Source organism: Stylophora pistillata, chromosome 4, assembly GCF_964205215.1.
Source record: "Stylophora pistillata chromosome 4, jaStyPist1.2, whole genome shotgun sequence".
NCBI classification, from domain to species: Eukaryota; Metazoa; Cnidaria; class Anthozoa; order Scleractinia; family Pocilloporidae; genus Stylophora; species Stylophora pistillata.
The window spans coordinates 35,018,454-35,032,034 of NC_142522.1; the positions used below are offsets into that span (position 1 = coordinate 35,018,454).

General features: G+C 36.2%; 2 protein-coding genes across 2 annotated transcripts; one reads left to right on the forward strand and one right to left on the reverse strand.

Moving 5' to 3' along the window:
- Nucleotides 1–7,520, forward strand: LOC111322946 (U3 small nucleolar ribonucleoprotein MPP10). The gene is made up of 7 exons (XM_022926186.2): nt 1–923; nt 2,402–2,669; nt 3,823–3,964; nt 4,949–5,016; nt 5,549–5,686; nt 6,293–6,403; nt 6,813–7,520. The coding sequence occupies exons 1-7, from the start codon at nt 25–27 to the stop codon at nt 7,293–7,295; spliced, it is 2,109 nt and encodes a 702-aa protein (XP_022781921.2). The 5' UTR covers nt 1–24; the 3' UTR covers nt 7,296–7,520.
- A 2,177-nt stretch (nt 7,521–9,697) lies between these two features.
- Nucleotides 9,698–13,550, reverse strand: LOC111322952 (sperm-associated antigen 8). Its single transcript, XM_022926193.2, has 7 exons — nt 13,369–13,550; nt 13,179–13,247; nt 12,172–12,314; nt 11,243–11,322; nt 11,050–11,081; nt 10,524–10,586; nt 9,698–10,016 (listed from the first exon to the last, which is right to left on the reverse strand). Exons 1-7 carry the CDS (start codon nt 13,444–13,446, stop codon nt 9,903–9,905), a joined length of 579 nt encoding a protein of 192 aa, XP_022781928.1. The 5' UTR covers nt 13,447–13,550; the 3' UTR covers nt 9,698–9,902.
- Between the last annotated feature and the right edge of the window lie 31 nt (nt 13,551–13,581).

The window sequence follows — 13,581 nt, forward strand, 5'->3', positions numbered from 1 at the left end:
TGGAGCAATATTGTTGAGACCAACATGGCCGACGTCAACAACGAAGGCCATCCTCTTGACACTGTTCTTTCGATCTTTGAGGAAGCTTTTGATCATCCAGAATCGTATCTTAAACCTCCCGCTTCTCTTCATAAGAATACTTTAATAGCAATTAAGCAGATATTTGACTTTTGCAAGAAAGATGAACTACGCGGAAAGCGATCTGCTACGAGCACGTGTCCTTTGCAGGAACTCTTGGTCGAAAATTTCGATGATGAACAGATATGGCAAGAAATTGAGCTGCAGAATACTCCTTTGATGCGTGGAATTAAGCAAGAAATTCTTGATTTGAAAGAAAATCCTAACAAGCTTTCTCTTTTATCTGGAGGAAAACATATCGTGAGTCGGAGACAGGACTTGGAAGAGAAAGAAGCCAATGTTGGAAATGACAATGGTGAATTTAATAGTGCAGAGAGTTCTGATAATCAGTTGGATGAAGATGTTGAAAATGGCGATGATGACGATAATGATGATGACATCAGCTATGATAATGACGATGATGATGACAATGATGATGACGATGATGATGACGATGATGGAGATCATGAAGAGGAAGATGCTAATATTGAGAACAATGATAGTAAAGAAGTTAGCCTTTCTAATGGTGCTAACAGATACCAAAGACCATCAAAGAAAAAGTCTCAAGTTGATGACACTTTCTTCAAACTTTCTGATATGCTTGACTTTTTAGATAAAGAGGACAGAAAATATGAAAGAGCTCATAAAAAGGACAACAAAAGAAAAGATAAGGATGATGAAGTTAATAGCGAGGAAGATATTGAGCCTGTTGACTACTTTATTGATATGGAAAGTGATGACACTGATGAAGGAGAAGATGAGGAGTGGAGTGAAGCTATAGATGCAACAGAGTCACTTGTTAGAAGGTATGCTTGATGCTCTAAGACTCCACATGAATTACTCTTTTTCAACCTCTTCACTCTCAGGAATGACCCAAAAGCAATATCTCCCTACAATATCAAAACATTTTAAAGCAAAAGGGTGATAAGAAGAAAGGAAAGTATCAACACTTACTTAATATTGATTTAACAAAAAATTCTTAAAAGAGCTAAAACTACAAGAAATGTAGGGCAGACAGCACAAAGAATTTATATTTAAATCTTTTGAGTGAGAGTCTACCCATATATAGTGGTATCACAATACACCCTCAATGTAAAATGTAGAATTTAACCCTATGACTACCAATTCTACTAAGAAGTCCAGTGTCAACACAAATTGATTGATTATTTTTCAAAATTTTAACTTGTTTTGAGTTTTAGTGATTGACATGTAACTTCTCCTTATAATATCCTTACATTATCCAGCAAACAGGTAATGAGAATACTCTAAAAACCCGCAGATAAGCCGCACCCTTTTTCCTAAAATGGTTGCTAGAAATTGGGGGTGTGGCTTATCTGCAGGGAACTTTAAAACATCACACTGCTTCTGGTGTCCAGTTTTCCATTTTTACGTCCGATCTAATGCGTGGTTACTAAGCTTTGAATGTTCTGCTCACGTTCTTGTTGTAATGCAAAAATCTATGGAAAAACTGTGTTGAATGAAGAAATTTCTGCTAATAAATACAAGAAAAAGATCAATCATAATTATGTCAAAGTTGGTAGAAACAATGTTCATTATATTAAAGTGCTAAAATTGTGGGTAAGACTTTGAAGTATTTTCTGTTGCACTGTTAATAGTGAGTTTACGCTCAATGAACAGTGGATGAAGAAGACTTCTCAAGACTCAACTTTGGATTTCTCTTGATTTCTTTCAAAAAACTTTTTTTCCAAAATTTGAGCTGTTAAATTCAGGGTGCAGCTTATCTGCAGGTGCAGCTTATCTGCGAGTTTTTACGGCACTCAAACTTATCATAAAGAAGTTATCTTGATATAACACCAAATTCTCATAACTAATTTACAAGGAAATGTGTAGCTACCAGAGGGGAGAATTAACAATCAGATCTAGAGAGTTAAAGGGATAGTTTAGTTTACATCTCCAGTGCCAGAGATTTGATCGTTACTCTCTAACTTTCAATGTACTGAGTAGGTCATGTAGGCACACAATATCCAAATGGCGTGACTTACTCATTACGTCATTGTGGCAATGAAGGAGTTAGTGGAAAGTGTCTGGCCCAAGGTCACTAAAAATTAAATTTAGTCAGGGCTCATAATCTAGCTATGCTGGATAATCATGATCCTGTGAAAGGTTGGCATGTATATACATTTAATTTATTGTAGACTTTATCAGTTTTATGGTTTTTTTGAAACCATAAAAACATAAGTGACAGTGTAATAGCAAGGATTTGGGGACCGAAAATGTGGGGTTGCCTTACTTGAATATTACTTTTTTACTTTTGTTTGAGAAGAAAAAAGGGGAAAAAGAGGAAAATAACCAAAAGGAAGACATCTGCCACCAAAATGAAATATGCAGACTTCTTTGATCCCCCTGAGGGAGAGGATGGTGATGGAATTAATGAGCAAAACAGTGATGCTGATGAAGATAAAGATGAAGATGAAGAAGTAGATGCAGAAGCTGATATAGATGAAGATTCAGAGAGTGATGAAATTCTATCAAGAAGTCAAAAGGAAGAGGATACTAAAATATTATCAAATTTTGAGGAAAAGCAGGAGAGGGTAAGCTTGAAAGTAGAGGTTGAAATGTTACATCAAAATAGAAGGTTACAGGTAGGTAGGAACTCTCTAAATCAGACAATAGTGCCAAGTGTTGTTTTTGCCTTCTGTACTTTGAAACATTCATTATATTGAGCCACACACTGGAAAAAAATATTTTAGGAATTTCTATGATCATGTTGAAATACTCCAAGGGATAATCATGCAGTATTCTATTTAACACCCTACCAGTATTCTGGGTGTTAGTGGATTATTAATAATAATATACCAGTGGCGCACACATTCTTCCTTAAAAGATACAATACAATACAAACTTTATTGACTCTCCCTAAAGAGGGTTTTTCGGTGAAAATGATCTAAAAATTACAAAATTACAATACTAAAATGTATAATAGGAAAATTATGGAAGCTAAAATATTAATAAATGTTCACCAAAATTACAACTAAGAGCGATGAGAAAGGAAAGCAAGAAGTAATTTAGCTCTAAGTTTACGCTTAAAATCACAAGAAGAATTACAGAGTTTGAGGGTGTTATCTAAACTGTTCCATAGACTTACTGAACGATAAAAGAAAGTCCTTTGTCCAGATTTAGTTCTATATAAGGGTATATGCAGAAGTTGGGAGCTTCTGGTTGTGCGACCACTTATCTCACCACATGTTAGAAACTTCGAGGAGAGATAAGTAGGAGTGGAGCTGGTCATACAGTTAAAAGCAAGGACAGCGTCACGGAGATATAGCTGAGATTTAATAGGTAGCCTGTGCAGTTCTCTCAGAAGCGGAGTCACGTAGAGATCTTTTGAGAGTTTTTTTTTACCCTCTAACTCAGGCAAGTGACCAAGACATAATTGCTCCTTGGAGTATCACTACAAAAGCAAGTTCACAAGTGATGAGAATAAAGAAAAATTTAAATTAAGAGATTGTTGGTTGATGCAATACCAAATTCCCCAAACCTTACATCATAAGAATTATATGGCAGACAGTAAGGAGAATTACTAATGAGATCACAGTCCTGAGTGAAAGGGTGAATCCATTTGTCCACTTTATTCCTGTACTATGCTTGGATTTGAGTACTTATTGGAGTTGGACCACTACAAGAGATTGATTTGGATGGAGCTGTAAAACTGATATCAATTTAATCCTTGCTTTCTCTATTTAGCTAAAACAGAAAATTGAAAAGTTAGAAAAAGCCAACTTAGCTGAAAAACCTTGGCAGATGTCAGGAGAAACTGGTGGAAGTGTGCGACCCATTAATAGTTTGCTTGAAGAGGATGTCAGCTTTGACCACACAACGACTGCTGGTGAAAATTGAATTACACATCTTTTATTTACAGTTTTGTCATTTATGATGATTCTAACGTGCAAGTGCCCTGAGTTGAAGTTATTAGATCAAGTTACACTACCTCATTCTTGAGAAATTTCCTTTCATGATCATGGCTTTTACTTACCAATATCAATACAATGAGTATGAGAGTGATCTTTGCAGGCCTTATTTTCACTTCTGCTTAAGTAGTGTTCATGACCGCAAAGATCGCTCTCATACTCATTTCTTTAACTGCAGTTCACATATATAATTTTTATATATTCCCAAATGTTGACTCGTTAGTTCACAGGTTTATTATGAACCAACATAATGACCAGTTCTCAATTGGCTTGTTAGCTCAGTTGGTAGAGCACTGTAGTGGTATCGCAGAGGTCATAATTTGGTTCAAATCCCGAACAGGCCTGAATATTTTTTTCAGGCCTTATTTTCACTACTGTTTGAGTAGTGTTCATTACTGCAAAGATCACTCTCATACTCATTTCTTTAATCACAGTTCACACAGATGATTTCCATTTTCATATACTCACAAACAATGTCAAGGCATTAAAAATGTTTAAAAATATCAAACTTGAGTCCATGACAGAAAGAGGCACAGTGTACACTTGTAAGCAGATTTTTTACTTCTCACAAAGCCCTTTTACTTAAGACTGAATCAGGATTCTTAAGGCCACAATTTTCTAGGAGCCATGTACTTGTTGCCACCTTTGTATCTTCTGGAGAAAAGATTACTTAACACACAGAGATGAATGAAAGTGAATCACTGTAACTTAATGTGATTTCTTATTTGATCACAACCTGTAGAAAAACCTTTTGCTTAAAATTCTCAAATGTTAAGTTTTGTCAGTGAAGTATAGCAGTAAGTTGTTGTGATATGTGCAAACAAGGACATTACAGATTGTGAAATGACTCTGATATATTTGTGACACTTTCAAATCTTTTTAATGCTCTGTTTCTGTCACAGCTCCAGACATAACAGAGGAGACAACTCAAAACCTGGAGGACATAGTGAAACAGCGCATCAAAGATGAGGTACCCTTTTCTCGCTCAATATTGACAGAGGGAAATGTACTGAACTTGTTGATTACCCTCTACTCTCTGTTATCAAATCCTTGTTTTATTGTTTATCATTGACATTCACCATGTCACAATTAGCATACTCTCTCTTAAAAACCTATCGCTCCAATCATCACCTCTCCTATTTTACTTTTAACCTAAATGTGATTGTGTAAGTGTCATGTCATGCCACTTCCATTCAGAAGTAAAGTTATGTGATGTGACAGAGTGTGATGCAATGCCATGCTGTGTAATGTGAAGTGGTGTGAAATAATCTGATTTTACATACATTTTATAAATATATTTTTTTTCTATGTGTGACAGCTTCTAAATCAGAAAGTATTACAGGCAAATTATTCCAAGATTGTTAGTTCTTACTTCAGAATAATTAAAATAAATTTTATATTTTCCTACAAGTCATCTGTTAATGGCTGAAACAGTGTAAAACGTTTTATTTAGAATTTGTTGAGAAACAGTGCAAAATCTGTCAATGGAATTTTTTGTTAAGGCATGGGATGATGTGGAACGTAAAGTAAAGCCTGTTACGGAGCCATATGAGTACAAGAAAAAGTTACCTCTGGATCAAGAAAAGAGTAAATTAAGTCTTAGCCAGATCTATGAACAGGAATATCTTAAACAAACACAGGTAGAGTACTAAATAACTGGTGGAACATCATGAAGAATATAGAAATTACCGGCCAGGACAAATATTTTTGTGAATAATTGCAAGTCACTCACTTGTATGATGTATTACACCTATGCCCAGTGTAAGTGTTTGTGTTTAGTCTTCTTATTTCTTGAAAATATGAAGTTATATCCTCCTCCTCATTTGTCAGAAATAAACATTGCCAATGTTTTTTTTTTGGGTTTGCCTCAATAAGGTCAGCATCTTGTTCAGTTGGTTTACTTACCATAGTCTACCAGTTACTATCTATTGCCTTAGCTTATCCGGGGTTTAAATGGAGTGAATTACAGTATGTGTCCTTAAAACATCATCAGAGAACCAGTGATGTTGAGCATAGACTAAAGTTTTTTCAAGAATTAGATCCCTTAGAGACATCCTGTTTTTCCTGGACTTATTTAATGCAAAGTGAGGCTTGTCACAAATGAGTGTTTACTCTGTAGCTTCTACTCATAGGTCTAGAAAGTTCTCACAAATAATTATTATATTGATTGCGTCTGTTAATACTTTTAGTCAAGGATGATTTAAATTTTGATATGAAATGTCATTTTTGAACTCTTTATTTTGCAGGCAGAAGCTGAAGAAAAAGAAATTGAAGAGCATACAGAGATCAAAGCCTTGATGACAAAACTTTTTGTCAAACTAGATGCTTTGTCAAACTTTCATTTTACACCCAAACCAGTAAGTTGTCCAGTGCAAACCTATGTAAAGAATTCTCTTCTAGAATCTCCATATGCTAAACGTTGCTCTTAGCCACACCTCGAGCAACTCTTTTTCTCTTCTCATGTTCCCAAATTTTCCAGCATACACCCATACCTTGATTAGAGCATGCCAGGCCTGAGAGCATGCCAAGCATGAATTAATTCTAAATTCTGTTATTAGTGCTTTGGGTTTAGCCTGCAAGTAGGCCCCCACTAAATGCACTGCTGGACAAATGTTCCTTTGCCCTTGAGTAAAGCTAGCCAGTAAAAGGTCTGCAAGCTCAAGGCCTAAAACTTGTGGAAGGTGAAGAAATGATAATGAGGGCCTCGGGTTGAGCAAGACACTTACACTTCAAGCCAGCCCTAACACTGACTGTCTCTTATTTCAGCCCAAACCAGAACTTAAAGTTGTCAGTAATGTTCCAGTGATATCAGTCGAGGAAGTGACCCCAGTGACTTTGAGTGATGCAATGATGTTGGCTCCAGAGGAGGTCCATGAAAAGAAGAAAGACCAGAAAGGAAGTTCTGAGAAAACAGACACTGACAGAAAGCGTGCCCGAAGAGCTAGGAAAAGAAGACAACATGAACAAGCTGTGGCAAGAGGAAAGAAAGCCAAACTTATGGAAAAACTCAAACCTGGCCTGGGAAACAAGTATTCTAAAAAGGCTGCACTGAAGAAATTGGAAAAAGATCAGACATCTCAAAAAAATGTGTCTGTGTTGAGAGATGAAGATGGTGATAAACCAGTGAACACTTCATCTGCCTTCTTTTCTCAACTTCAAGATGAAGTCAGGGATCAAGTAAAAGCTAAGAAAGATAGGAAGAAAAAGAAGGAGAAGTCTGCTGTTAAAGTTTCCCAATTGAAACTCTGAAGTCAAATCAAACTTTTGTTCTACATTCTGCTGGTCTAAATTATTTACTGGGCAATTCTGCATGGGTGACCACAGGCAGCCCAAGCTCACTACGAGAAAAGCGGACGTGACTCTTACCGTGTTGCGTAACGTTTTATATTTATAAAGGTTTGTATGGGATGTTATCGGTTTGCCTTAAAAGAGAGAAAAAAATGTCTTGTTTTGAAATAAAATGGGCTCACTTTATTGCCTTGTTGTTTTCTTTGTTGATTCCGAACGTCTCAGGCCATTTTGAAGCGTTTTCGGCGAGTTAGCGCTATGTTGGTGTTCAACTGCAACATAGCGCTAACTCGCCGAAAACGCTTCAAAATGGCCTGAGACGTTCGGAATCAACAAAGAAAACAACAAGGCAATAAAGTGAGCCCATTTTATTTCAAAACAAGACATTTTTTTCTCTCTTTTAAGGCAAACCGATAACATCCCATACAAACCTTTATAAATATAAAACGTTACGCAACACGGTAAGAGTCACGTCCGCTTTTCTCGTAGTGAGCTTGGGCTGCCTGTGGCTGCATTGGAAGATCTGTGTGTTACTTAACTGTGGACTTTTACATCTCTAAAGCTAATTTAAAGTTGTAAAACTAGTGAACAAGTTCAGTTGTAAATTTTGTTCACAATGATACATAGTGAGTGTATCTGAGAGAAGTAATTGTGTAGGTCTAGTGATTAATAATGGTAATTGAACTGAGTGGAGTGCAATTTGGGCTGAAATCATACGTGTGATTTCAAAATCGAACAAGAGCGCAGCGCGAGTTTGATTTGAAATCACAAATATGATTTCAGACCTAAATTGCACGACACGAGTTTCAATTACCACTTTATTACATCCATTTTGAAATTGCTCAAATACAGGACTTGGTCAATTCAAGTATTTTACTGATGCAGTACTGAGCTGGTTTTTAAACAATGAGTGGAACCGGAAATGCTTTTACATCTTATTTTGTATGCAAAACAGAAAGACTGATGTCATGTGTCAAAAGCTCAGTCAAGCGTGCGTAAAATGATGCGATTTAGAGCAAAAAATGGTGCGATTCGTGAATAAATCGGACCAATTAGAGCCAATCAGGTTACAGGGACCACCAATGGTTTCAAAATGGATGTAATAAATAGGTTTATGATCTGCAATCTAGTTTTCTGAGACAAAACAAATAGTCAATTACTGTTGATAGACTTTGCACAGGTTAAATAAAAAAACTTTCCTTTGAAACTCATTTTAAATTGGTATTAGACTAAGTGTAACATTAAAAACATATGGTGGCAAGCTGAGGGTGGAAAAAATTTTTAAAGGCTGGGACAACAAATGTGACAATAATAATAATAATAATAATAATAATAATAATAATAATAATAATAATATACGTTAATTGAGGCTCCCCCATGGGGGCTTTTCAGCCACAATGTAGTTTTAACTAAGTGCTTAAAAATTCCCACTGGCAGGACAATGGCTTACCAAATAAATAAATAAACTTTAATCGCTAACACAATTACTGGTAACCCAGTCATTTACATTGTAAGCTGTATTAAGAAGAATTATAAAACTAGATTATCAAGAACAGCATGCACATAAACGTATTCAAAACATTCTAGAGATAGTAACATGTTCACGATCTGAATTACTTTCTAAGAAATTGTTCACTAAAAGTTTCTAAAAGTTGCTTTCATCTGTAATAGTTTTAAATTTGTCGTGAGACGGTTCCATAAGTAAGTGGCACTCGCATGAAATGTTAGAAGGCCAGTGTTGGAGCGACATTTCGGCACGGCCAGATGATCACGAAAAGAAGCTCGTATATTATAAGCATGGGTGTTTTTTACATAAGTTCTATAGCTTGTAAAATAATGCGGACACTCTGCATTCACAATTTTCAACATCATGCATAATTTCTTCATGTGTATTACATCACCAATTGGCATCCACTGTAGTTTCTTGAACATTTGAGCCGAGTTATCATGGAAACTAGCATCTAATATTAACCTACTACAACATTTCTGCACTCTAAGTATTCTCAGCATTTGATTGTTACGGGTGTTACCCCAAACCAAACAGCAATATTCAAAGACAGGCTTAATAAGTGCATTAAATAACAATTTTCTGCAGTGGAGGTCAAGGTAGCCATTTGCTCTTTTTAGCAGATTAATTCTAGAGTTCAGCTTCCCAATTAATTGTTTGATGTGGTTGTACCAGCTAATGTGCTTGTTGATCTTGACGCTAAGAGTTTTCATCCTTGGCTTCTTCTATGCAGTTGTTCATCATAACAGCCTTTTCAATGTCTCTTTCTTAAAAGATAATGCAAGGGACAGTGGGTTTTCCCTACTATTCCTTCTTTCATGTTTAAACCAGACAAGAGATATTTGAACAATGGTGATTTCTTTTTTCAACAAGTTCAATTTATTAAACTCAAATTTGAAGCTCTCTCAGAAACTACAAACTACCATAAAAGTTATACAGCTAACAAAACCTAAGTCATTATTAACATAATGATTATTATTTTACAATTTTATAAACAGACAATTTTGTCTAACATATTTACAATTTTGACATAGATAATTAACTGTGAGGGAAAGATCCTGTTAAAATTTCCAGCCTTCTCCTGGCTTAGGTGCATCTTTGTACTCATCTATTGGGGTACTAAAGGCAGCATTTTTACGGAATGGGGTGTCCTTGGTCCTCACTTGAGATACACCCTAGAAAGGAAAAAACTCCTGATTATAACAGGTTTAGACTACACAAATTTCAGGATGCAGTAATTTTCCTTCAGTCTGTAATTCTCTGTCAGTATATTGAAGACATGAATTGATGCAATAGAAAAGGGAGAGTTTGCCCTTTTCATAAATATAATTTATTTACATCTCATTATTACTATAAAATCAAACTTGCAGGCTTCTAGGGTCCCATTTATATGGTCTCAGGTACCCAAGACAACCCTCCCCACAAGTAACTCTTGGCAAGCTAACTTTTCACTCATTTCGTTACAAAATTCAGCCAACTGTTTACATAAGGTTGTGAACTCATTGTGAATAGGGCTTGAGGGATGTCAAATTTCATACAAACACTCTTTAAAGTATTCTCTGGGAGGGGGGGGGTTGTCTTCGGTACCCAAGACCATTTAAATGGAGCCTAAATATAATTAATTAAGACCTTACTAGCTCCCCCCACCCTCACTAAAAATGTATACACCCCATGGTACTCACATGAACTTCTTCAGATCTTTCCAGCCAAAAGGTAGCAGGTTGTTCTGTCTTGACATCATGATCCTGAGTGACAACAAGTCTCTAATGATTATTTTATTGATAAATCAGGCAGTAAAGTTTTGAGTTCGAGTGACAATCATCTGCAAGTCAAGTGCTTATCCCCAGTTTCTGTGGCATAAAGCAACTAGGAGGATGTCCAACCTAGATGGGATGCCAAGTTATTGTAGTTGACCCCCCTGGATTTTTTTTTCTATGTTTTCCTTGTTCTGATAGCTTGCTAATTCCCATTTAAACTCCTGTTGGAGTTAAGAGCCTTTCAAAGAATACAACACAGTAACCCATAGGTATTACGTCAACCAAATAATTCTGGCAATCTGCTTTGGGTGTTCTATGCAAAAAAAATTCTAAAAATTTTTAGAAGTTGTTAGAAAAATTAGAGTGCATGATTGAGAGTGCAAATGACAACAACTGAAATAACAGTTGCAGAGTCATCCACTGAAAACATTTTCTAAATTAACAAGCTTACCCGTGTTGGTACTTTTACTATTGGAGTAAACTCTGTAAAAAAAATTATCAAATAGCATGAATGAGACAATGAGATTATGATACAAGTTACTCACCAAATATATCATTTTACAGATCCAAGCACAGTATAAATAGGTAAGTGATTTTTTGTACTGGTCATAAGTAATTTGCTGTTAACATTTAAAATGAAACACCTTTTGAAAAATCCTTCTTGGTTGTGGAAACATATTCCACTGTAGGAGGTGGAAGGTTAAATTCTTCATCAACTTCAGCACTAAAATAAGAGAAGCAATTAATACGTATGATGCACAATCCTCGCAGTAAATAGCGCTATTTAAGCGATAGCGAAAATCAGACCTGAAAAAAAATCAGGCCTGTACGGGATTCGAACCACTGACCTCTGCGACACTAGTGCAGCGCTCTACCAATTGAGCTAACAAGCCAACTGGGAGCAGGCCGTTAAGTTGATTCGTAATAAACCCGTGAAAGTGATAAAATCAGATACAATGAAAATATATGAAGTTCATAAATTTTGAACTGCGGTATTAGATACGTATGATGCACGATCCTCGCATCTGCAAGGATCGTGCATCATATGTATCTAATACCGCAGTTCAAAATATATGAACTTCATATATTTTCATTGTACCAGAAGCAATTAATATTGAACTTCTCCTGGCGATTCCAATATGTTGCCATGCAAACACATTGTGAGAACAGACAAATTCATCAGCTGGAGGGTGTTATTCTGATCTTTAATTTACAAGGAAATGTATAGCAGACAGTAAAAAGAATTACTAAATGGATCCTGGGGGATGAATGGTTAACTAGCATTGTTAGTTGTATGACCATGATGCTCATTTAATTAAAAAATATCCCTACTGTAAAGGCACATTAATTTTGTAAATTTATAACTATGAAGAAGAAGTGTAACTGTATGACTGGATAACTTGCAGATGTAAATTACATGCAAATGTTGTAAATCATTAGATAAATTCCTTCCACAGTTGTGAATAAGTGTTAATTTATTGGAGTCTGTAAGCAGGGGAGTGAGCAGTTAATTAACTGGCCAGATCAAGAGTTTCATTCACTTGGCATCTAAGCAAACTGTGTTTTAATGTACCTCACTTGTCTGTAGAGCTCTTCCTGTAGAAGTTGTTGCCTCAAACCAATCTTTCGCACTCCAAGTGTCTCTGGTTTCCTGTATGAATCTCTGACAGTTGATAATCTCTCTGCTTCAGCATTAAAATCTGTTGTCAGGATACCCTGATAAAGAAAAGATAAGTAATTAATATAATAAAAACATTAATCGTCACGATATGTATAAGCACGTCCCTACCAGGGCCAGTGAGCAATATGAAGTAAATCCTGTGTTCTGATTGGCTTACCCAAGTGAGCAAGATGGGCCCATCTTGCCAGTTCCAGATCGTGCACTTTGATTTTGGTCAAGAAAAAAATTGAATTAGCACTAAGTTCGTAATTGTTGGACAATGTCAGCCATGGAGATGCAAAAAGAGACAAAGACAGTCAAAACAAAGAAAATATAACAACTCTTGTGAGTTTATTTGGCTACAAACACATTTGGATTTCTTTTCCTTATGCTCTCAAAGTTTACAAGCCATTCTTAATCTTAATAAAGCAAAATCTTTTTGCAATGTAATAAATACTCTCTTGACCGAGCTTGTGTGATCAGGATGGCAGGCTACTAATCGCTTTCCTTTTTTGCAAAAAAAGAACCTGGCAAATATCAAGACGTCTTGACCTCGCATTTTGTCAATAATGCATATGCAAAAGGCATGTCAGTCCATTCCTCGCCTGACTGTCCCCCCCCCAACTATGAAGAAAGTAGAGGAAAGGCACGGTTAACAGCTACTATGAATATTCTGCATTGTCCTCTCTAACGTTAATTTCCCACGCACGAGATTACTGTGTGATGGATGTCCTCCCCTGGGATGGGATGGGTGGGTTTCCACATTTGCATTTAAACGAGCTATAGCTCATATGCGATATGTGGTTAAATAAAATTACTTACTTACTTACTTACCCTCCCCCCTCCGCCTCCCGTAAGCCCCTAGCTACCAATACAACTTTCAACAAGCTATACTTAAATTGCTAATTATCTTCCATTACCTTATGTCCTTGCTTATGTAGCTCAGATATTTCGACTTCACCGGCTTTATCAAACTGTTCAGTTTGTCTCTGAAGGCAAAAGGGAAAAAAAACAGCCTTAATATTTCCAATTTTCGGAAATTAACCAATAATTCTAACATGCGAGTTTCATTAAATTATAAACACTGATTCCAAGTTTTATCACGCTTACCTCTTCAACCCAGTTGTCTAACAGAGTTTTTCCGGAAGAATTGTTATGTCTGGTTACACTTAGAGTGTCCGCACTCATTTTCTATAATGTAGGACACAAAAATTATACCCAGAATCAAAAGAAAGCCACAGGTTCGCCTTTCAGCCGTACACAGTGGTAATACAGCATAATTATTTTGTTGTCCTGGAAACTACGCTCATTGGCATTATGGGA

Bases quoted from the DNA above. Each gene is read 5' to 3' on its own strand.
- LOC111322946 (XM_022926186.2), top strand. From the start codon at position 25: ATGGCCGACGTCAACAACGAAGGCCATCCTCTTGACACTGTTCTTTCG. The intron at 924-2,401 runs GTATGCTTGATG...TTGTTTGAGAAG, and splicing joins ACAGAGTCACTTGTTAGAAG to AAAAAAGGGGAAAAAGAGGA. The intron at 2,670-3,822 runs GTAAGCTTGAAA...TTCTCTATTTAG, and splicing joins TTGAGGAAAAGCAGGAGAGG to CTAAAACAGAAAATTGAAAA.
- LOC111322952 (XM_022926193.2), bottom strand. From the start codon at position 13,446: ATGAGTGCGGACACTCTAAGTGTAACCAGACATAACAATTCTTCCGGA. The intron at 13,248-13,368 runs GTAAGCGTGATA...TTTTGCCTTCAG, and splicing joins TAGACAACTGGGTTGAAGAG to AGACAAACTGAACAGTTTGA. The intron at 10,017-10,523 runs GTGAGTACCATG...TTTCCTTTCTAG, and splicing joins AAAGATCTGAAGAAGTTCAT to GGTGTATCTCAAGTGAGGAC.